Source organism: Colossoma macropomum, unplaced genomic scaffold, assembly GCF_904425465.1.
Source record: "Colossoma macropomum unplaced genomic scaffold, Colossoma_macropomum, whole genome shotgun sequence".
In the NCBI taxonomy this organism is placed as follows: Eukaryota; Metazoa; Chordata; class Actinopteri; order Characiformes; family Serrasalmidae; genus Colossoma; species Colossoma macropomum.
Window position 1 is genome coordinate 37,965,968 of NW_023494792.1, and position 24,112 is coordinate 37,990,079.

At 40.9% G+C, this 24,112-nt stretch overlaps 1 protein-coding gene across 2 annotated transcripts; it reads right to left on the reverse strand.

Annotated features, from left to right (window-relative positions):
• Window positions 1-387: 387 nt before the first annotated feature.
• On the reverse strand, window positions 388-23,105 carry lrig3 (leucine-rich repeats and immunoglobulin-like domains 3). 2 transcript variants are annotated; one of them, XM_036577093.1, is made up of 19 exons: window positions 22,579-23,105; window positions 17,806-17,877; window positions 17,628-17,702; window positions 10,391-10,525; window positions 10,029-10,172; window positions 9,636-9,779; window positions 9,043-9,186; window positions 8,062-8,205; window positions 7,101-7,181; window positions 6,801-6,872; window positions 6,618-6,689; window positions 6,045-6,208; window positions 5,462-5,791; window positions 4,922-5,203; window positions 4,204-4,674; window positions 3,864-4,022; window positions 3,533-3,673; window positions 2,009-2,215; window positions 388-1,302 (listed from the first exon to the last, which is right to left on the reverse strand). In XM_036577093.1, the coding sequence occupies exons 1-19, from the start codon at window positions 23,088-23,090 to the stop codon at window positions 1,067-1,069; spliced, it is 3,585 nt and encodes a 1,194-aa protein (XP_036432986.1). In that variant the 5' UTR covers window positions 23,091-23,105; the 3' UTR covers window positions 388-1,066. The 2 variants fall into 2 exon arrangements, with proteins under 2 accessions (XP_036432986.1, XP_036432985.1); XM_036577092.1 differs by having other exon boundaries at window positions 402-1,302; window positions 1,967-2,215.
• Window positions 23,106-24,112: the final 1,007 nt, after the last annotated feature.

A 24,112-nucleotide genomic window follows, 5' to 3' on the forward strand; every position in this document is an offset into this window, starting at 1 on the left:
GGCTCCAGGGACATTCTGAGGGGTGTGCCGAGTTCGAGTAGTGCGAGTTTGTTCACAAACTTAATGATAAATCCATCGCTGCCCACCTGATAAAAACGTGGTCGAAATGTCTGCCTCTAGCACCTGAAGGAGCTGTCAGAGGGGAACGGCGTACAGTTTAGCCAGCGAAGTTAATTTAGCTACGGTTAGCCCTCCATATTGAGACTGTGGTATGGAATCGACTGAGGGAATCGACTCGATCGATTCCTGTCACCTGACATCGTAGTTGGGGCTTGTGAAACTAGAGCTCACCTGCATATCTAAAAATCTCTGCAACTTGTTTGATTAAATTGCTGTAATGGTATTTTAAAGTGTCCACGATAACGATACTGTGTGTATTTAATATCGGGTCATGCCAAAAACTATCAAGTGCACATGTCTACTAGAAAAGGCTTCAAGCAAGGCGAGAAAAATGTGTCCACTGCGTAGCAGCACATGGTAAGATGTTTTATTTTCATGAACTGATATGTGCAAAAGGGTGCTTTACTTGTAGAAAAAAAAAAACACATATGCATGAATAAATGAACAAAATTACAAACAGAACTGGGTCAAACATTGCAAGCAAACAACTGGTGTTGTTTTAGTTCACTTGAAGAGTTCCTTTGCCTAAGCAAGATCTCAGATGGACAAGACAGGTGAAAGCAAAATATAACTATATAACAGGATCACAATGGAATCTCTGCATAGAAGAGGTGGACCAGCCATTTAAATTCCCTTAGGTGTGTATTCAACTCAGGTCTGTTCATGACAACTTTACATCTTCAAGAAAAAAAAATGTAGGCAAAATAATGGATTCTATTTACACTGTTAATTTACAAAATATAATAAACTTTATAAAATGTATATATTTAATATCTTTTTTTGCACAAAAGTAACAAAAGCTATACATTTCCTTTTAAAACAGTCTCATTTATCTTTTACATTCAAGCCAGCGCACACGAGGAGCGTCCATTCTGAGGTAGAATTCCTTTTTGGTCCTCCTCTTTAACAAACAATAGAGAGTCTCGTTCTCGCTCTGCCCGAGGTGCTATGAGCAGGGCTGGGAGCTGAGGGTCCTGTGGCTACTGCTGTTGAAGGGCTGCTCGTATACACTGCTGTCCAGGTCCGCTGTAGGGTGCTGGGAAAGGTCCTCTTCACGGTCAGAGTCGGTATCAAGGGCAGCGTAGGGATTCTCGTGAAGTGTAACTCCATTATGAGAGACTGAGGTGCACAGGCTGGGGTACAGCTCTTGCTGAGGTCTCCATGGAGCTTTACCAAATGTACCTATGAGAGGAATGGAAATGTGCTTAAGGTCAGAACGTTCCATAGCCTTAAAGTGAAGTGTTGAAGACAAATTTGGTCAGCAAAACTTTCCCTCAACCCTAATCTAATAGACACGTTTGGTGTTTCAAGTTTGCTTTTTTTTTTAGCTTTGCACCAAAACTATGAGGCTAATGTAGCTAACAAGAAAAGGAAACTTATACCCCACAAATTAGCACTGTGCAAACTGCATGCTTGAATCATCATACACTTGCCTCAAACCATGCAAAGTTATTGCTCAAATAGACTTAATTAGGTATAATGATAGACAGGTAAAACAGTAACAGCAATCTTGTCTAGCCTGAAAAATCTACATAAATTTGTCATTTTTTGTCTTGGCTGATCAACCACATTTGGATTAAGTGGAAAATAGTGTAAATTTAATTTTTCACCAAACAATCACTTTACGTTTACAGATGTTACTATAAAAACTCAAGAAAACTTTTCTATGAATCTTTCAATGAACTGACCTTATAAAGGCATTATACATGTACTAGGTAAGGATTCATACAAAAGCACATATTTTATAATGAAAACAATAGTCAGGAATAAGGTTTCTGCTTGCTTAAATTCTCCATTAAGCATCTTAAAAAGTACACATTCTTTATGAATGAATGGCCTGACTCACCCATATAGGAGCCAGAAAACAGCCGTGGCTGACCACACTCACATTCTCCTGGGCAGGGGCACTCGTTCTGTAGGTGTGGGGGCCCGTGGAGGCCCCCGATGGGTAGCTGCATCAGTAACCCAGGGCTCATGTGCTCAAAGGGATCAGCGGACAGGGAGGCGGCACAGGGGTAATAGTCTCTCTTCTTCGAGCTGGGGAGGGTTGCGCTGTAAGAGTCCCTGCAGACAGAGCTCTGGTCTGCAGTACAGCCTGAGGGGGGAAAGCAAACAGATCGGTATTAACACAGGCAGACAATGAATGAAGCTGAAACATTACAAAATTACATCATTTCTTTTGTCTGCTCCTTTATATAAGCCAATAACTCTGAAGGCCAGACACCACAGAAGAGCTTTTGTTTGTTGGTAGCAAGTAGCTGACCTCAAAACAAAGTCAAAGAAGCACATTACCTTCAGCAATTTGCTCATTAAAGAAATTAGAAAGCATGGCTTAAAAGTTTCCAGCACTGTGCAGGAATTCTGGGCCGTTTTAGATACCATACATAATTATATTATGCACTATTGGGTGCAGGAGCCAGTATTTAAATTCCTAAATAGTGCACGATGTAGGGAGCAGGGAACCATGTAAGATTCAGACCAAGTATGGGAAAAGGGGCGTGAGCTTGGTGCAAAATAAAACTTTGAGTTAATCTGGTGACCAAAAAGTACTTATAAAGTAAAGGTATTACATTAAACAATGCTGTGTTATTACATGCTCATTATTATACAACAAAAAGTTAAAGTTCATGACATTACCGCAAAATACAGTGACGGTCGACCAAACGTTCTTCTATTCCGCTTCACGCCATGAATACCTTTCCCTGTAGTGAAACTGCAGTAACACAAGGCCTCTCATGGCTTGTTGCTTAAATAAAGCTATATGTCTATGGAAGTTATACTTGCGTATTTTTTAAACTGTTGCGTAGCAAGAATATAGGGACCCTATATTTTGTATTAACAAAGTAGACCTACTTTATTAATATATCTTTATTTTTGTCACTAATAATAACAACCACCTTTGTTTATACTGGGGCTCAGTCAAGTGCTGGCTCAATAACGCACGTGACCGCACTACTTTGAAAAAGCGCTGCAATTAATAAACTAATTATTTTGTTTTCAAATCAGCATCGCAATCCTATGGATTTGAAAACAATATGCCGCATGTGCTGTTTAGAGACCAATGGAGAAACGAGCGATGACAAGTTTTAAAGAGTATTGGATATTTTTTATGGCTTTGAACACTGTGCCTGGATTTGGATAAAACTATGAAACATATATGTATACACACCCACATATACATATATAAAACTATCACTATACATTGTTTTGTGCAACTTGTTATTGTGCCATTTGTTATTGTTTGTTTGTTTTGTTAACAAACATTTTCATATTCAATTAATTTTTTCATTTCGTGACCCCCTCATTCACTCCATTCTTCCTCCTAGCCCCTAATCACATCAGGCACGGAACTTTTCCTTGCTTTACGCCCCGAGAAAAAATAAATAAATAAATTGGGTCTGCTATACACTACCTGTGTATGAGTCTGCGGGCTCTTGGCCGTACAGGTTGCCTCTTCTCAGCAGGGAGCTGATGGGCCCTTGGTAATGGCACAGCAGAGGGTCAATGGCCGCCTCCATGTCTGCTTCACTTCCTGTGTCCAGTTGACAGAGACCTATGGGAGAGAAACAAGTCCATTAAGTTACCTTATTTTTAAATATAAATTAGAAGAGCAAAACAAGAAAACAAATAAAATCAAACAAACATGTAGATCAGGTAATGCATGCCACATATTAAAATTTTTAAGTGCAAACTAATATCTGGATTCCTCCCCTGGAAAAGCATGTGAAAGACAGTTATTTTACCATTCATGTCCTTAGGCTGCATGTAAAATCCTCCCATAGAGGAGCTCAGGTACTGGTGATTGCTGCCACTCTCGGAGGGCACATAGCCGTCTTGCCGCTCCGCCAGAGTTCCCTGTGAGGACAGGTAGCTGGGAATATCTGCTGGCAGGTTTGTCTCATCTGTACAGAAAACAACATTAAGTTACTGAACCATACACATGCACCAGCAACAGGTGAAGTGACTGATATAAAAACAAGCTACCGATATAACATAAGCTACAGATTCAACTGACTAAAGAACTTAGCAGTGAAGTTGTACACATACATTGTAACTCTTAAGCTCAAGAGCAGTAGTGCTGACCTGTGTTAGTGACACTGCAGTCCTCATTACGCCTGCGTGTGTGGTATATGATGACCACCCACACCAATGACGTTCCCACCACACAGCAGACCACTGCGATGATGACAATGCCCACAGTGGTCCATCCATCTTCCTCTGACCCACTGACTGAGCCCAGCACCCCTGTGCCTGTCTGGCCTGAGTCACAGTTAGGGTTGGGCAGAATAGCCAGGCGGACGTTGCCCCTCTCTGTGCCCAGGGGGTTGGACATCTCACAAGTGTAGGTACCAGCGTCACCCTCTGCCACATCCACAATGATCAGGAGCTGGTTTCCAGCAGCAAAGAAGTGGCGTTCAGTCACCACTAGCGGACTGTCATCCTTGGTCCAGTTGAGCCGTGGTGGGGGGCTTCCACCAGCAATGCACTGAAGCACGGCAGTCTCACCTTTAGCCACAGTGCGGTCCATCAGCGGGCGTAGGAAAGAGGGGGTTTCTGAAGGAAACAAATAAAAGGTCATCATTAAGAGTTGCACCACATATTAAGCTAACCTGCTCATCAGGTCAGAATCATTTCCAGGCTAATGAGACAGTCATACAGAAAAATTACTAGCTATTCTCTGGGTAGCAAAGAAGGTCAGATAGCCATGTAAATAGTAAGCACAAAGTCATTTTATATGGCTATTGTTCTTATAACTTAAATCCCTTAATCAGGAGCATCCAATATCACAGCCTGGTCTTACCCAGTACAGTTAGCGTAGCGTTAGCAGATATTGCCCCTGCAGTGTTCTGAGCTGTGCAGCTGTATACGCCAATATCTTCCGTTTTCACATCCACGATGAAGAACACAGCATCACTGGGCATAACATGCATTCGCCGTTCTCTGGCAGCTGGGAAGTCGGTTCCTCCATCTTTTTGCCAGGCAATCTGAGGAGTCGGGTGCCCAGTGGCGGCACATTCTAATCGGGCTGTGGCTCCCGCACGGATGGTCAGATCCATGGGCATTTTGGTAAAGGAAGGCAACACTGAGGGAAAACATTAAGGCGATATTAATACATGGCAGACAAGCAAAAACAGAATGGCTCCCTATTTTTTTTAAAATCACTGCTGTATTGCTTACTGTTAATCTTGGCATTTAAAAAACAAAAAATAATATCAATTTAGTGAACACCAACTTTCCATAAAATCTAGGAGAACTGATCAAGATTTCTAAGATTTCTAGACTTGGAGCCAACACAATAAATATACAGCTACATTATGAAGCATCCATGCCCAGCACTTACTGTGCACAGTGAGTTTGGCCTTGGCGGAATAAGTGGAGCCAAAGTGGTTGGAGATGACGCACTGGTATTTTCCTTCGCTAGAGGACTCGACGTGGCGCAGCTGCAGAGTGGTCGTGTACTCAGTGACCTGGCTCACCTCACCACCTTGTGAGCGGAGGTGGGCCTGGTTGTGGATCTCTGCGTCGTTTAGGATCTCGTTGTCCTTCTTCCAGGCGAAGGTCATGGGAGAGTCACTGGAGCTGGCCGCTGAGCACACGAAGGTGACGTTGGTGCCTTTGATTGCTGACTGTGTCTCTGGCTGCACTGTGATTTGAGGCTTGGGGAAGTCATCTGTTCACAGATGCAACACAGAAGAAAGATTTGAGCCTTTGTTGATTCAAAAGCAAGTTTACCATGCATTAATAGCACTGTCAGAAAATTTGCACAGGAATAAACCTGCAAGTTCTTGCTTTTCTTTCAACACTCTAAGAACAATAAGTCGTTCAAAGCGATTTTTCTTCCATTACAAATTTTCCACCATGAGAAAAGTCACGCTCAGACAGGTCTAACACACACGGAAAATGTGTCCCAGGTGCCCACTTACCGCACACGAACTCATCCTGGCTGACGGCGAAGACGCTCTTGGCCTTCAGCAGCTGTGGATGGGCGCAGCTGGCATTGACCAAAGGCTGGAAGGCGTGCTCTGCCACCCACTGTGGGAACCACTTCAGCTGGCAGTCACACAGCAGGCTCGATGTGTTCAGGTGCCTGGCAGAATGCAAAATGGGGAAAAAAGCCTAATGATCCAATCATTACATTAATAAAGAAAACCTGGAGTACTTGTAGAAACTGAGCAACATTTAGATAAACTAGACGAGCAAACTATTACACCAAACCTAGTATCAATTTCCAGACAAGAGCTGAACTACTGCACTGAAATGAGCCTGCCCCCATTTTAGGGAAAGGGGAGAGCTTCAAAGGCAATTCAGACATTTTCTTCTAGTGAATCAAATAACCACAGAGGTATGACAAGGCTTGTTTTTACTGCTGTTAGTCAAGTATTTTTCTGCGGTTCAAAAACTGAATACCACAAACCAGACCCTCTTCGTGACACAGTAAAATTATACTCTATTCAGCTGTAAACACTATTCAGTTGGTAGAAAGTATTCACACTTACAGTTCCTCTAGTTTCTTCATCTGGGAGAAAGCATTGCCTTGAATTGACATGATGGCATTGTTGCTCAGGTCACTGAGTTGAAAAAAGCAAAAGAAAAACGATCAGAGAAACATTAACCATCATAGTTCAGTTTAAAAGATGTTTTCCACAGAACTGAGTACTCCAGAACCGAAAAAAACTTACAGCTGCTCCAGCAGGTCAAGTCCAGTGAAAGATTTCTTGGTAACTGATCGAATGCGATTCCCCTGAAGAAACCTGAAACACGTGAGTGAAGAGTTTAGATAAATTAGAACACAAAGTCACTTTCCACACTGTCAAACTATTTGTTGCAACATTACAAGACTTTCTAAACTCACGTTTTAATCAGTGTAACAATATTTATCACTTTACGCCGCAGCATGACATTCACAATAGACTAGTAAAACAAAACTACATATTCTAAATGAAGATGTCATTAACGCACTTCTGAACATGTTAACTCACAGTTTTCTAAGATTGTTTAGCGCAGAAAAGGGTCCATTCATGTCCTCGATGGTCCAGGAAATTTCATTGTATTTCAGATCCCTTTAGAAAGAAAGGGCGAAAAATCAAATCAAAACCACACTGTTAAATTCCACACCCTGAAAACTGAGCTGGCAGTGTTCATAATGCTTCTGTTTGTCTTAGGAAAACGGAGACAAAAATTAACCCTAAAAGATCCACATAAATAAACACATTGGCTACACATCTTTGGCTACACAGACATCCTAAAATTTACTATTGCAAAACTGTACGGAAAACATGGCAATATGGCTGTGTTACTATTAAGTTATAAGGGGTAAGGAAGAGAAGGGAAGCCTGGACCTGCCAGCAGGTCTTATGTTTAGTTATTTAGGGGGTAACTTCCAAAGCGTAAAAAGACCGTTCACATTGCAGGTCAATCATATTTGTTACTTGTATCTGGGGCCCCTGCTCTATCCCACCTCACTCCCCAGCTCCATGTTTAACTGCTTTCAAACAGCTAGTTTCCTCCCCTGCATGCCTGGTTACAAATGACTGGGCTAGGGAGAGGGCTGGATGAACACACACACACACACACACACACACACACACACACACACACACACACACACACACACCCCTGCCCTGTCTTGACCTTCATGCTCAGTTGCCATTTGGTTCTGTTTAAGTGTAAGGCCCAGGGAGAGAAATGTGGGGGAGGGGTACTGAGGTACTGAGTGTCTGAAGTTGAATATACACCATACGGATTTACATATATAGACATTCAAATCGTTTACTTACTACACCTTCAAATCAAATAAATTCATTTTGAAACATCATGTGTTTAACAATTACTAGTTCACTGTTCAACCAATGATTTAGGTGTAAGTAAGATGACAAGCAGGAAGAGCTGGCTGGCTGTGTCTGTCTCTAATCTGCACCCAATTCTGAAAGCTCCACTTACAGCATGTGCAGGTGGGAGAGACCCCTGAAGGCTCCGTCGGCAATGAAGCTGACGCGGTTGTAGCCGATGGAGAGCTGCTCGACCACGCTCAGGCCCATGAAGCTGCCTTCTTCCAGCCGCGCCAACTGATTAGAGCTCAGGTCCCTGAGGACACAAGCAATTATAGCAGAATGAGACACTGGAAATATGGATATAACTTAACAATACAAAATACTGGTAACGCTGACTCTGGGGATCCTACATAAGACTTTAAATCTTTGTAACATACTTGACCTGCTTTCAAGTCATTTATAGACATTTAGGCATGTTTATGTTGACAACTGCATATAGGTTTGAACGGTTAAAAATGCCCATGTACGACTTAAAAACAAGATATAGCATTCAAGAACACATTTTTGATATCATCTACAACAATTATGTGCAAATGAAATTTTCCTAAACACAAATATGATTTTCCTTATATTATTAATACAAAATCCTTCAATGTGTAAAAAATTACCACTTGAAACACCAGAGGAAACAAAGACCGCAGCATTTTCAAACTGCTTTCCTTTTTAAGAAGAATACTGTCCAATTAGCTTTATTCCCAGGTTCACTTAGTTGACATGACAATGAATAACAATGAAAAAGGAGCAATGGGGAGAAAAAAGGAGGGGGAAAATATCCACCAGAAACAAAAACAACTCCACTGACCCTCACAGAGTGGACTAACAAACATGCCAGGTCACAGCCATAAACAACACTAACAAAAGCGCAACATTTCTCACTGCCATCAGCCTGCTCATTATCTGCTACGCTGAAGCTCCCTCCCTCTCTCTTTCTTTTTCAGCCCCCTCTCAGATGTGACAGGACCAGACAGAGGCAGTCACCCACCCTTGTTATTACTTTGGCAAGCACAGGAGGTACAGAGAAAGAGAGAGAGAGGGAGAGAGAGAGAAAGAAAAAGCAAAGGAGAGAGAAAGAAAATAACATGTCACTTACAGCTCGGCGAGTTTCTGGCAGAACTCCCAGGCATCTGGTCTGATGCGGCTGATGGCGTTGTGAGCCAGGTGCAGCTGCTGCAGGGTAAGCAGCCCATAGAGCCAGCCTTTACTCACCTCCGTCAAATTATTATACTCCAGCTGCCTGCTCACACAAACATGTTCAGACATGCACATTATTCCCAATCTCATACCTGTGCAATTACAACATTAATTTGCAGTTGTCTGTGTGCAAATCAAAGTTTTACAGTCTTAAAGAAAAACAAAGATAATGAAGAGTATTCTCTAAACATACATCAATTATTAGCTTGCTTTACTCTATGATTAAAGAAAACAAATAACTTTATTCATGGACATCTTTGAGTACACTTCAGTACATAAGTCTGCTTCATGCAGCAGACCAATTACAGCCAAGGGGAGGTCTCAGGACAAATGGTGATTCTGTTCAGCAAGCAGTGCACCGTAAAAACTCAAACCACTGCACCATTTTGGCCAAAAAGATATCATTTTGTGACCAAACGTTGTTTTCATTTGAAGTATAACCCCAGCTTAACTACATTTTTTATAATGTAACCATAGTAATAGTGCACTCACAGAACTTCCATGTTGCTGAGGCCCCAGAACGCTCCGTCCATCAGCCGGGTGATGCCGTTTCTCTGCATCCTCAGAGAGCGGAGCGTGTGCAGCCCATGGAAGGTCAGGCCCTCAATGCGCCGCACCCGGTTCCTGCTCAGGTCTCTGTTGATCACAGCCATCAAAGCGTTTTATTAAGAGTGGCATATAAGGAGAAGCATAAAGGAGACTGCTACTGTACTAATGGTTTGATGAAGAACTTACCTGATCTCACAGTGATACTGTGCTTCTACAAAAACACTAAGGAAAACAGCTTTCACAGTTTGCAGCAGCTTTGTCTGTCTCTAAAGCTATTATAGAGGGAGGTGGACGAGAGAAAAGCATGAGAATAACACTTTAAAAGACGCCACTTACAGGTGTTGAAGGCTGGGGAGCTGGAAGATCTTGGCAGGAATGGAGTTCAGACGGTTCCTGTTCAGTCTCAGCACCAGCAGAGTGCTTGACAGATTGCTAAAGCAGCCATGTTCCAAAACGGAGATGCGGTTGTTATTCATGTACCTGAGAACAAACAAATGCAAAGCTTAGCTTTGAATTTAAGTAGAGCAAATGCTTCATATGTACAAAATACAGCTGAAACTCATCATCAAAGTAATCTCAAAACTTGCACAGTAAAGGACTTAGAAGTTGGCATCAGCTTATTTACAGCACTAGGTAAATACAGGAGACGTTTCTATGGTGAGCAGTTATGCAGTTTCCAAAAGAAGAGAAGCACTCACAGATTTTTCAGAGGTACAGGAGGAAAAGCTCCTGCCCTCACTTCCACCAAGTTGTTATTGCCAAGGTCCAGTGTCTCCAAAGCAACCAGCGGCCTCAGCTGCTCCGGTGATATCTTTGAGATTTTGTTATTGGCTCTGAAAACAGACATGCGGTGGGTCAAATTAATTCCAGAAAAGCAGATACATATTTACAACACTGGTCAGCAGGCTCAAATTCCCCTCAGAGTCATGATCAAGATTGAGCAGTCTCACTTCAACCGTCCCACAATGACACATCCCTTTAGCGAGCTCGTATTGTCCTTAGTCATGAACTCTACAAATTCCAGGCTATGTGCATGGGTACACTTTGAGCTAACCCATGTCAGCATTCCACGCAACAGGTCAAAACAGCCGATTGCTTGAGTGCCATGTTATTTTGTTTATAAGGTAATTACTTACAAGGTATTTAAAAAAAACTGCCAATTACTTGGTTGATGAATACCATTCCTTCAGTGAAAGCACGGCATGGCAGAGACCAGCAATTTCCTGGGTTGCACGCCTCCTAAATTGCAGTGCATGGGCTGCCTCAGTTATAAACAGAGACTGTACAGTGCTGCCTTTGTGTATGTGTGTGTGAGAGAGTGAGAGCGAGAGAGAGTGAGAGCGAGAGAGAGAGAGAGTGAGAAAGAAAGGGAAAAAAGGTCTCAAAACGCAGTGGATCGTAGGTCTAGTTCCTACACTTCACAGCAGTCTTAGTAACAAAGGCACAATCTACCCTACCTAAAGCAGAGGAGAGAGTGAGCGAGCGAGAGAGTCTCCTATCAATGTGTCTTTAATTTATTTGGTTGAAATTGAGCACTACGTCAACGTTAGTCCCATATTAGCCCCCAGGGTATTGGGGATATATGAAAACAGAGGGGCACAGAAGGTCTGCAGTCTGGAGTAGGAAGAAAAAACCCTCCAGCTAGTTGTACCATGCTTGATGATACCAGTGCATATCTTGCATGCAGGTTTTGCCCATGGGTGTTGTTAATGGAGCCATGAATCACTATCCATAAGGGTATTTATTAGAGTTAACATCTAGTAGCGTTCTCATCCTACTTTGCAGCCATGAACTTTTGCTGCATCTATGTAATATATGTAAAAACTAAATCTATACACAACAAAATGAGAGAGAGAGAAAAGGAGAAAGAGAGAAAGAGCCTGCCAGAACATGTCCTCCAGTGTAATCCCTCCTTCTTGGCATCTATGGAGCTGGTTGGCTGGGGAGATGAGGGGGACATAGCCCTATCACGGACCCCTTCACATACAGCATTTCAAGACCCATTTCTATACATTCTGTACATATTACATAAAGACTCATGTCCCTTCTTTTCTCCCACATAACCCCCCAATCATTTCTTTCTTTCCTTTGCTCCATTTTGAGAGTGAGAGTGAGAGTGAGAGAGAGAGAGAGAGAGAGAGAGAGAGAGAGAGAGAGAGAGAGAGAGAGAGAGAGAGAGAGAGACCCCCAGCCGTCAGCAGAGGCAAACCACCCACAGAAAGGGTACAAGCCTCCCTTTTGTGTGCAGATTTGCACAGGGCTTTGCATGCACCACGGCCTCTGTGCTAGCAGACAAAAGAGGCACACACCACCTGGGTCTCTGTTTTCACCTTTCCCCCTGGCTGCCACCCCGGAATGGGCCATCCTGAATTTCCAGTTTTTCTCTCAAAGGCTGAAGACAAAAGTAGCAGGGGGGAAAAAGCTACAGGCCTCATGAAAATTCTACTTCCTGCCCAGTCTTCGGAAAGACACTGTGAGCAGAGTTATTTAAACAATTAATCAAGTTAATGAAAAAGCTAAATGAAAACTGACTTAATCTTAATTTCCTTCCTCCAAACAGGGAGCGTTCCCTGTCCTGCACATTTTTGTGTTTTTTTGCTCTTATATACTCACTTCAGCTCTGGAAGGGCTGGTTAATTAGCTGATTAGCTGGATCAGGTGTGTTTGGAACAGGGAGCTTAGAGCCTGGTTGGGCAAGCTGATGTTCAGCCATAGGGTGAACAGCTGTACTTTATATTGCCTTCATTCCCATTTTAATCATAAAGATGGCGTAATCCAGTTGTATGTTGAGTTAATTACCTATTGGTACTCATTTTTGACACAAGGCCTGACTCAAAATGTTGGTGATGCAGGATATTTGAAGAAGGTTTTATTATAATATAATAACAGCTATTACTTCAAGAATGAATTCAATTAAACACATTTGTGTATGTGCACTCATGCAAAAAACTGTTAGGGACAGTATAACTCAGCTCAGGACAGTAGACTTTCTGTCCATTTGCCCAACCAGGCAAGTTGGGGGAAAAAAGTTCAACTTCCCTGAAAAACTACAAAAGAAAGCAGCACTTAAAATATGCATGATCACCGTTCAACTTGCTAATAATTAGCAATTCAGAGGGTATATTTTAATTTTTCTTTTTTTTTTAATCTAGTAATCATGACAGCCCTACTCTTGATTATCTACACCAGGGAATTGCCTGGGCTTCTCACCTGCTACGTCATACTAATCACACTCTCTCCTAAAATGGAGGAGGCCAATTGCTCAACACTGTTCAGATACTCTGCACTACATCAGCTCTCTCTACCCTGTACCACAGCAGGAGGCCTCTGAAGAGTTTCTCCCTCTCTTCGTTCTCAATCTCTCTCCAACATCTGCTCAGAGATCTAATGTAGGCTTTTCAATAGTGAACCTCTTACATGTGTGAGAGAGAGTGCGTGTGTGTGTGTAGAAGAGCTCCAAACCAGCTTATCTCTTTATCTCCCCCTCTTTCCAGCCCAGAGTGCAGACAAACAAGCGTTGCATTGTGCCTTCCTACTGCACACACTTCAAATTTGTTCAGCCAATTTTTGGCAAATAAGCTTCATTACGTGTCATTACTTTAATCGGTTCAGGCCTTGGCCTGTCAGCTGTCCACAGCCGTCAAGCACAAAAATCTGTTCAACTTCTTTTTAGCAGTATTAAAGGTAAATGTAGGTCACACTAAGGGCACTACTGAACAGCTCTGAGTGTTGAAGAAGACATTTAGGTTACTTAAGATTTTAAATTTAAATAATAAACTATATTCTTACTAAGGAATAAGTGTGTAATAAATGTGTACATTACAGCAGCTCATGCAGCCAGTAGCAGATCGATATAAAAATCTTTCACTTGGGCCACTGAGCCTATGAATCTTTGTTCCCTCCATTGTGCTTGAGAGAACATCATATCCTTCTCAAAATCATAATTCAACCTTATAAATTCTTCTATTTGACTCTGACATTTTATTTTTTTTTTAAATCATCATAATCTGATTCTTTTTCAACTGTCAGCACTGCCACCAGCAGTAAGGCCACATTTTAACAACTCAGACATCTAAAACCAAATATCCAATTGCGGTGTTATTGATTAATATTGTAGCTGTGATTTGAATTACGATTATTTTAATCGTAATTTAAAAGTTATTTTGACCAAGATGATGAGAAATTTTTTCTAGTTTCAGGTTGAACACAGTGAAGCAGACTGCCAGTCAGTCAAAATTGTGTTGTCACACACACATTAGTCAGGTGTTTGGTTGCTTCTGAATGGTCTAACTATTCTGTTACTAGGTTAAGTTTTAGGTGTGGAAAATTCAAGACAATGCTGTTGATAAAACAGGCTTTAATTAAAACTGCAGCTTTAGCAATCTGAAAACTGCACTCTTTAATTGAAATTTCAATATAAAAATGAATCAACAATCCATCCTAGGCTACTAAGAAATGTTCTACATATCTAAAAGGAAGCTGTTACTTGACATTAGCTGGGGAATTTCAAAAATTTGACTTGATGCAATTAGTTCTGCGTCCGACCAAACAAGCTCTGGATCTTACAGAGGAAGGTAAAAAAGTAGTTATTTTGTTATTAATGGTCGATCTTCAAAATGGTGAAAGTGTGGAAGTGCTGTGGCCAGGGGCACCAGGCAATAGGCAATATCAGCCACTGCATACAACTACAATCTATTTGACTTTTATTGGAAAAAGAACAGTGTGTGTATGACTGCAGATGAGCAAAAAATAAAAATAAATAATAACCTTCATTTTCTAAACAAAAACTTGGCTCTGAAATCAGCTGAAGAGCACGCAATGCCATACACGCTCACCAAGGGCCCTGAAAACCATTAGCTTCTCGCGAGTCAATTCAATTTCAGCATACTTTCCCAATGAAGTCAAGATCTGCTTCTGCAAAGAAATTAATGAGATGGCTCCAACGCCGGAGCCTTCCTAAACCCCCATCCAATTTCTCTACGGCGCACACATCCAGCACTCGTTTTTCTTTTTTACCCTTCCCCTTTCTCAGAGGGCTATGAGGGGAGGGAGGAGAAAAAAAAAAAAGAAATGCTGGAGTATCGAATGCCACTTAGTTCTTATTTAAACAGTAAGGCAGACACAGCGGCAGCTCTCATCGACTTCCCTGACCCCAAAGCTCAGAGAAAAAACAAACGCCGATAGCTCAGCAGCTGGGAGCAATTCACTCATTATCATTTTAATGAATTGAGCAATTTCCATGCACTTTTTTCTCCTTTTTGTCTCCTTTTTGAAGTTAATTCTGCACTTCTTTGTAATTCTTTCTGTAAAGAAATTAACATGACTCACGATTACTAAAATGGACGGCTAAGACTGCTATTTTCTAAAGGTGTAAAGCGTTTGTTTAATCTTTTATTTTGTGTTTTTGGAGTGATGATTATTTTTCCACTGATACTTGTTGCAGACGGTTGATTTTTGCACACAAAAAAAAATGCTTGGCTATAAACATATTTTGATTAAACTGTTATTATTATAACCTTGTACAGGAACTAAATAAAGATATTAGCAGTTGAAATTCATGCTACTGTCCTAATAATTTGGATTTCAAACTGATTTCCCTGAAAATGTACGGCCCTTAACTGTGGCTACCACCGTCAATTATATGACGACCTGAGTAACTTAGATGTTTAACTGAGTAAACATTTAGTCCTTCTATTTTAAAGCCAAACAATATGGGCCTTTTAAAATAATAATTCATTCATTAATAAAACATTGTATAAACTGCAGAAACCTTCCATGTATAAGTCGCTTCAGTACCTTTGCTATGCATGTATCTGTAAGATCCTGCTGGTGCGGGTTTCCTCTCACAAAAGCAATCTGAGTGATAAAAGCGCCCTCCTGCGGATAATTTTCAGCCTGCAAAATCTCCAGATACACACTGCAAACTAACTGCCAAGCAGATTTATCAAGAACATAACTTTTAATCTAACCTGCTAGGTACCATCACTTAATAATTGAAGAGCAGCCAAACTCTGCATGACTTTAAAGAGCAGCCAAACTGAGATATTCAAATTTAGACCAGTACATGAGTGGTCTTAAAAGATCTATAACATTACTGTAAGCCTCAATTTACATTCAATGTGTTGTTTCTGACACACAGTTAAGAACGCACACTCCTTTCTGCTGGCTCAGAGCAGCCATGGTTCTTATTACAGGCGCCACGGCAGAAGAAGGAGTCATCAGATGGCTTTGCCAAGCTCTGTTCTTCTTCCAATAGGAAATACCACACACATACACGTGCACATACACACAAAAATCACTGATAGATTCTTTATTGAGCCTCATAAAGTCTTTCTATTTAAAAAGACTGTGTGTGGTAAAGTACTAAGAGAGTGAAGTTTGAAATCTCTCTTTGTGAGTCATAAAAAGAGGTGAAGTCAGTTCAGCTTAGGACATCATGTTTGACCACACTAATCCTTTTTAATCTTACTTAAAGGCAGGTATGGGAGAGTTTTCACTCTTCTTACAGTTAAATAAAAGTTTAATTAATCCAAAGTTTACGAAACTTTGTGTTGTGTTTCAGAATATGAGTGTGAAAGTTTGCAAAGACATGTTGGAAAAAGACTCAAAATCAAGCATACCAAACTACCCAGCGAGGCATAGTTTCCACTGCCAACTCAACTATTTCTTCATTTGCACCTGCATGCAGCAGATATGCCTGTGTGTGTGTGTGTGTGTGTAAAAACAGACCTATGCGGTTACACACCTGAGCAGCCTTCAGGAGTTCTATCTCATGTCACAACACGTTGACTCAGGCTCTGGACAGATATGGAGTCTAGCCTTTCACTCCATCATATATAATGTGTTTCAAACAGAGCAGTTTGTTACTTTAGCCAAATAATGAAGCTTGGACATGCACGCATGAACACAGACACCAAATTCAAATAAAAACAACTCAGAAATAGCTTTGGTGACATTTTTACACTGAATTAATAAGACTTAAGAATAATGATCAACTATAAGTAGTGAGGCGCTAGAGCTACGAGGACAACGTTGCTAACAAACACTAGAAGTCAACAGCCACTCCAATCTTTTCTGTAAATATATCCCCAAACCATCTCTCAAACCACATCCAGGTCTTCATTAAACCTGCATAGATTTACTTATGTGTTTTACCTTTCTGTGTTGCTGAGTGCTAGGAGCAGCCACTTTTAACCATAGATGCCATGTAGTTTTTTTTTTTTAACATAACCAATAACTTTCCAGATGAAGATATTTGTTTAAATATATAAACAACAAAAATCTTGAATATTTTCGAGCATTTATATTTTCATTCGTATATCTACTGTCTAAAGTGGCTGCTCCCAGCATTCAGCTACACAGACGTTTTGTTAATTTGTACAGTTGACAGTATGTCATATTGTGGTCTAAACAACATAAACTACTAAAAAATGTGCACACTTTGACATCATTATTTGATATACAATATACAGATTGTACTGCACAAGTGATTTGATGTCATTTTAAGCATATTTAAAGGCTAGTATTTATAACACACATATGGCATGAAAGGAATAAAACAAAAAGGACCTTATAAGTTTCATAAACTTTCAAATCACGGTAAAGAAAACGAGAACAAAGGCTAAATACACAATATTTATGACTATGAGAACCAAGAAAAGGTCAAATGTGGCAATGTGAAGCTCCCAAATAGCTGAACGTTTGCCAAATCTACTGCGGCCGATTGAAAGGGAGGCCCAATAGCAGCAGACATGAGGAGGAGACAAATATAGTCTTCAATAGAGACTAAAAAAGAGGCTTAACCTGACAAACCATTCGCCTTCTAAAAAGTAAACTAATCAGACAAGTACCCAGAGAAGTGGATATGGATGGGCGAAAAGACACAAAACAGCAATGTCTCTGGGGGGCATGATAAATCTCTAAACACACACTCACAGAATCAGCATGGTGATGTTCCCAGAACTTGAGCCAAAATCGGGTATCGTCTCAAATTCGTTGTTATTTAGCTTTCTGCAAGACAAGAATGAAATGGTCATGTGTTACATGAGGTACACTAGATGAGAACATGGGGCTGGAGGCAGGTGTCCTCATTTTAGATACAAAGCAAACTTACATTTCACTTAGGTGTTGCAGACTGGTAAACAGTCCTTCAGGAAGTGCTCGTAATTTGTTATGACTCAGGTCCCTGTGAAGACAGACATTTGTCAAAGGCAGGCAAAGTTACAACATGGTGCCTTTCAGCACAAACTGCACAGATTAGCTCGAGTCTCTGTGCTGTTACGCAAAAGTTGTCTACACAGCACTGGAGAGCAAATAAGCAAGCACCAAAACAGTTCTGTTATCAATACTGTAAAAGGCCAGTGCAGCATCCTGCTCTAAACCCATATAAAACATCCATTAGGAGCATTATTAAGATGGACATTTTTCTAGCTTTAAAAGCAATTAGACAAACAGAGCTTTTACGTCAACTCATTTATATCCTATGCACTTCCATACTGAAATTATCTTCAATGGGTTAAACAAACAAAATAAATCCTTGTTATCTTCTTTTATCTTCATGATTACCAGATAATCTTACAATAATATGAGTGCTTGAGACATAACATTGACTATATGCACAAATGATTTCATCATCTTTTTTTGCCATTAGAAGAATCCCACAGATCACAGAAAGAAATCTGACTGAACAGTATACAGTTTGTTGATCATTACAGCAACAATGGCCTTTCCAGGACTGATAATGGAGAACAAATATAATTAATGAGTCAAAATAATGCAAGTGTATATTTACTCGTTACATCAAAGACTCACAGACGTATTACAAGTCGTATCACAATTGCTGCATGTAGCAATATAATGTATATAAAACTACAGTAGAAATGCACAGACAATTAGATAAGCAAGCAATTCCTCTTTTTGTCAAAATAAAAGAGAAGCTGAACATAAATATTAATATTAGGCATCGCTGACTTGGCTGGAACATGGTTTACAATCACTTGCTCTTTTCTTAATGTTGCTGGCTTTCTGATTACTTCTATAAAATCCACCTAGCAGGCTGTTAAACATGTGGTCCAGTGTAGCTAATCCAGCAACTATTCAGACAGTTATTTTCCCCCAGCAAACGTATCCCTCATGTAATTCCACAATGTCGTCTGAAAAGACCATTTTTCTGGTTTCCCAAGAAAACAGCTGTCCCAAACTTTCTTTCTTGTCCCTGGAGCGGCGTCAGTTTCTGGCCTTGTACTGTAACTGTAGTTTTCCAGGACAGTGCTCAAGTTTCCTGATGTTCTTCACAGGACCTAGAACCTAGACCTTCTGGCTACCAGTATGGGGTGCTGAATCACTCTGGCTCTGCCATTTCAAAGCTCTTCACTTACAATTAATCCTTTAATATTAAAAGAAAAATACATATATAATAATTGAATATACATATATATTATATATATATATTATATATAATATCTCACTACCATAACGTACCATTACAGAACTTTTCATTTTTCCTAAAAAGTTACAATTTCAGACATACAAAGTTTTATTATGGCAGAGACAATAACTGTTATAATATTTTCATAAAACTGAACCAAGACATCACTGTTAAATCATTTGGAGTTAGACCGTTCTGAGGGTTACACTCATTAAACTGAAACAACTTCTCACAAAAGTGTCAGTTCCTCTGTTGAAAACTCAATCTAAAGCAGACCAACAGCTGACATGACCGGGTGGAAGAGTGAGACTGGGACTGGTGTGGTGGAGTTCCTTTTTTGTTTTTCTTTGTAGCAAGGCCCTGAGGAGAACTGGCAGAGCAAGGCAAGAAGGAATCCGCACTCAGTAAAATCTGTGTTCCTGACGCTGCGCTCCATCAACACTGTGGTGCCAGACTCCTCAGCTGGACCCTCCCCCCCTCATCTGGACTTCATCAGTGCAAGCACGAACCAGGGGGGAAAAGTAACAACTCTTAATCTATTCACAATGCAGCGAGAACGAGGGCCGATTTCATTTCCATAGGCAAGTCTTTTTTTTAGAGCACAAGTTTCTTTGTTGGCTCTTAAAAAGAGGTTTCACGTGAGATTTCACTGGGAGAAAATAAAAAGGATTTGCAGTCATCAAATATTCTTGAATCATTGCCCAGTTTTCTCTCTCTTATGCTACAATACATAGTGTATCAAGCATGAGGGATTTCTTTTTAAGTGAATTAATACACCTTGTGTTCTCACAAAATAGAAAAAAAAAAGACTTCCAAGACATCTACGACTGAAGCTATAAATCTGCTTGTACCAATAAGCTAATATACATGTGAACAAGGGTACATTTTACAGTCTCACCAAACTAGATATTGTCTTGTACACTAAGGCCTCCTAAGGGACCAGGAGGTGTGCAGAGAGAGGCAGATAAAGCAGTGTGTTTATCGCACTCATGCTTCCTCTGGAAATCCATATCGTAAGTGGATCAGATAAGAACTCCATTGCATGTAAGCGTCTGACTGGGCTGTTAGATGTTGCTGTGCAGTGAATGGCCACTGGTGCCACAAGAAAGAGAGAAACCTACATATCCAGCCTCTTTGTTATGATAAGATAGGCATGCCCGAGCTTACATGTTAGTTTATAGGACACTTGGGCCTGCAGAGTAATCAGAGGGGAGAGCATGTCACTGTGGAGCAAGCGCTGATTATCTACTTCTACCGCCTTGACAAGCACTAATACTTGAGTCAACACATTCTGTCCTAGTCTTTAAACGCTACATCATAATATTCGAATGGGGGAAAAGTCTACAAAAATGCCAAAAGAGCAGCTAGATGTGTGGAATGCAAATGTGCAAACTGCCGTCTCCTGTATAGCTTAGTAAAATAGCTGGTGGGGCAGCCGAAATACAGCATCATCATGAGCATCAAAGCTTACAATTTCCACACCGATTCATGAAAAAAGTCCAGATTTAAATCGTGCACAAGCTTCTACGCTTTAAAACGCAAAGTCGGCTTCACTAAAAAGATCATCAGTTTATCACATCTGACTTTTTCAAACAAACAAGGACAGCAACTCTAAAAGTACTTTGATACATACTGTAACAGCGTAACGTCACTATCTCAGCTGTGATAAACTGAGCACATTTTACAGTATTTGCGCTACTACTTTCTGAATTAAGCAAAACTTTTCTTCCCCTCCATTTACCACCCTGGCAGGGAGAACTGGGGTTGAGGCCTTGTTTTCTTCTCCCCTTTCTCCTTCTTTTTCTCTCGCATTCCCTCCCTCCCTCCCTCCTTCTCTCTGCAAGAGTTACACAATCACATCCACACAGAGTGGCTCCTTAATGGCTTCCATTGCTGGTTCAGTTTAGCTGCTAATTCAGCAGAAATAATGGGCCCCGGGAAAACAAAGGCTGGGCCAGTTGAAGGCTTTAAGATGTGCTGGAGAGCCACTCATAAATTAGCATGGTGCGGCACAAAGAATTTATTCCCCCTCAGCTATGACTTGTTTTTGGCGGTGCAGTGGAAGGAGGGGCCTGTTTCTGGCGTTATAAACTTTCCAGACTTCTTTTTTACAGCCATGCCAAGCTGTTGAGCAAAGGAAATACTCACAAACTACCTTAAAGGGCAGGTCCAGCATTTCAGACCCAAACCTAGATTTTTACTTTCCACATTAGTAAGTGTGTCAAGTAAGAAACACTGGAAACATACTGGCACCCAGCAAAGCAGCAGTGTTAGAAATAACAGACAGCTGTTTCAAACTACTTCAATTTATTTAATAATAATGATTATATCTTATAACTAATTAAAAGGGCCATCCACAATCCCAAATGAACAGTTAAAAGTGTGAAATATAAATGTGTCCATAACTGTTCCCTACAGAAACAGAGAAACTAGTCAACAGCAGCCAATGCTGAACGTGGGCTGGAAGTAGTACATACTTGTAGGCATTTTTTAGTAACAAACCCCTCAGATAAAAGCACAAACCCCAATTTCTAATTAAATAATTTGTGGCTGTAAATGAGGAAATAGAGTTTGTAGGCGTTAAGCTATGAAAAACTTTGGCCACAATCAGAGTTAACTTAAGAAAACTTTTAGACAAATAAAAAGCGCTGCAGTGTAACCAGACAACCCAGCCACCAAACCTGTGCCTTTCAAAATGTTAATTTTGCCATGTCCTTTTAAAAAGCAATGAAATTAATACAATAGATCACCCCTGTCAGGGCCCCTTCAGAGTAACCACAAAGGACCAATTCAGGTGCAAAAGAACCCTAAAGAACATTGAGGTCTCTCTGTCTTTCAGGCTGAAACGCTCCTAGATATCAAATTAAAGCACTTGAGTACAGAGCCTGGAGAAAAACAAAGTAGTCCAAAGATTCACACGAATGTGAGAGGATATTGTCTGCCCAGTGACCAGATGAGCTTTTGTGGTCAGGTCCACTATGATTGAGAGGTTTGTTTGTAGGCCTAATGACCACATCAGACTTGCTTTTTCAAAGCCATTTGGTGACTTGCTGTGATGTGTGTTGACACAGATCTTATCAAGATGTCCAAAAAAGTACTGAGAGCTGAAGGGACAGTGAAAATGAGGGCCCAAAGGCACATGTGAATCACATGAAAAACTCTGGACTGCCTATTTAGCTTCTTTCACATCAATTTCTTGTTAGCTTTAGCAGTTCTGGATGGCTGAAGTGTGTGGCCATGCAGCTGAAAGTTATAACCTAGTTAGTTAAAGAAAAACTGTACAGTCTGAGGTACAAAGCAGTACAAACAGAACAGCGGGGTATTTTGTGATTTCCAAAGCAGGCCTCCTCAGACCCAACGCAAACCTGTAAAGTCTTTCCAAAGAACTTACAGCTCGCTTTTGAACGTAACTAGTAAATACACATTTTAACGGACAAAAAATCTCAGCCATTAACTTACAGTTGCGTGACCCATGAGGGGAGCCTCTCCGGTGTTGCTCCTTTTGTGAATCTGCGGCTACAGTCCAGTAAAGTTCCCACACATGTGCAAGGAGCAGGACACGGCTCTAAACTCTCAGTATCTCCAAAAACGAGCTCTACACCGGAGAAGAAAAGCAAGAGCAGAGCACACTTGGCAGCGCCCAGAGGCTGCGCCGCAGCGGACATTTTGACACCGTGAAAATCGTCGAGCTCCCCGAAAACAGCCGTCCGTCCTCCGAGTAAAACCGAGGGAAAAGTCCAAACTCCAAACGGGCAGCGAGGAAAAACACAGCTCGTGGTCTGAAACTCTGAAGTACCGATATGTCTCTGTCGTTTAAACAAACGCAGTCGTGTTAGTCCAACGGCTCCGAGCCCTCCATCCTCGTGTGAAACTTCTTTACTCCTTCTGCTACAAACTTTTTTTCCACTTCTTCTCCTCGGAGTCGAAGCGCAGCGACCAACATACCAGACTCCCACAGGACGCGCTCCCATTGGCTGAGGAAAACGATGCTCGGCAAAGGTAAAGCAGCGACGAGGATTGTGGGTAGTGTAGTCCACAGAAAAGGCTTACGCGTGTCGAGCAATTCAAAGAAAGGGAAACGATCAAAGGGGTAGAAGGGTAGAAGAATATTAGAGTCTTTTTGTAAAAACACAACAATGTGATAAAAATCAGGGAAATGTAAAAAAAAAAAAAAATTAAAAGTGGTAAATGATTATCAGTGATGATTAGCCGCCTTCCTCGAGGAACAAAAGACTAACTCGCTGGTTATTACCATTTGAAAGAGCACTTATAGGTGTAGTTATCTGGCTATTGTCTGCAAGCCACTGTGTGAACGCTGCAAACAAAGTGTTTCCCTTTACAGCAAATAATATTTTCTGATTCCAGAATTGTACAATGATTTTAAATAGAGATTCTCTATCTGGGTCCATATTTAATCCAAGACTATAGCCGTAGTCCGTATCTAGATAAACACTCAGAGTCTCAGAGTTTAGAGAGGTGACACCTTCTCACCAGCTCTTTCCAAAAGAGGTTCTGTCCTCCTCCATTCTTCTGAGCGAGTTAACGTTATTCACACGTTTGCTTGGTTCTGTTTACAAGTGACTTGTGTGAACTGTTCTGGAAATGGGTGAGGAATAGTTATTAGCCAGTTCTTGCTTTAAACCCTCACTCAGCATGAAATTCAATCATTATCATTCAGACGTGGTATAGATTCTTCACTGGCACCTAATTAACCAACGTTCCAATTTAAAATTAGGCTAGTAGTTCAAATGAAAATTGGATTGCACCATGTAACCATCAGGAAATGGATCAATTCTTATTATCTTTGCTTAGGTCAAGCACTTTCTTACAATAAATAAACAGCAAAGTATTTTCACAAGTTCTAGCTAGGAACAGTTTTGTTGTCTAATCAATTTGTATTTAATCTTTTGAGACTGTTTAAAGGTTTTGAAAACAGTTGCTTTTTAGCCTTCAGCATGGCACTCACATGTGTAAGTTGATTGCATACTATTGA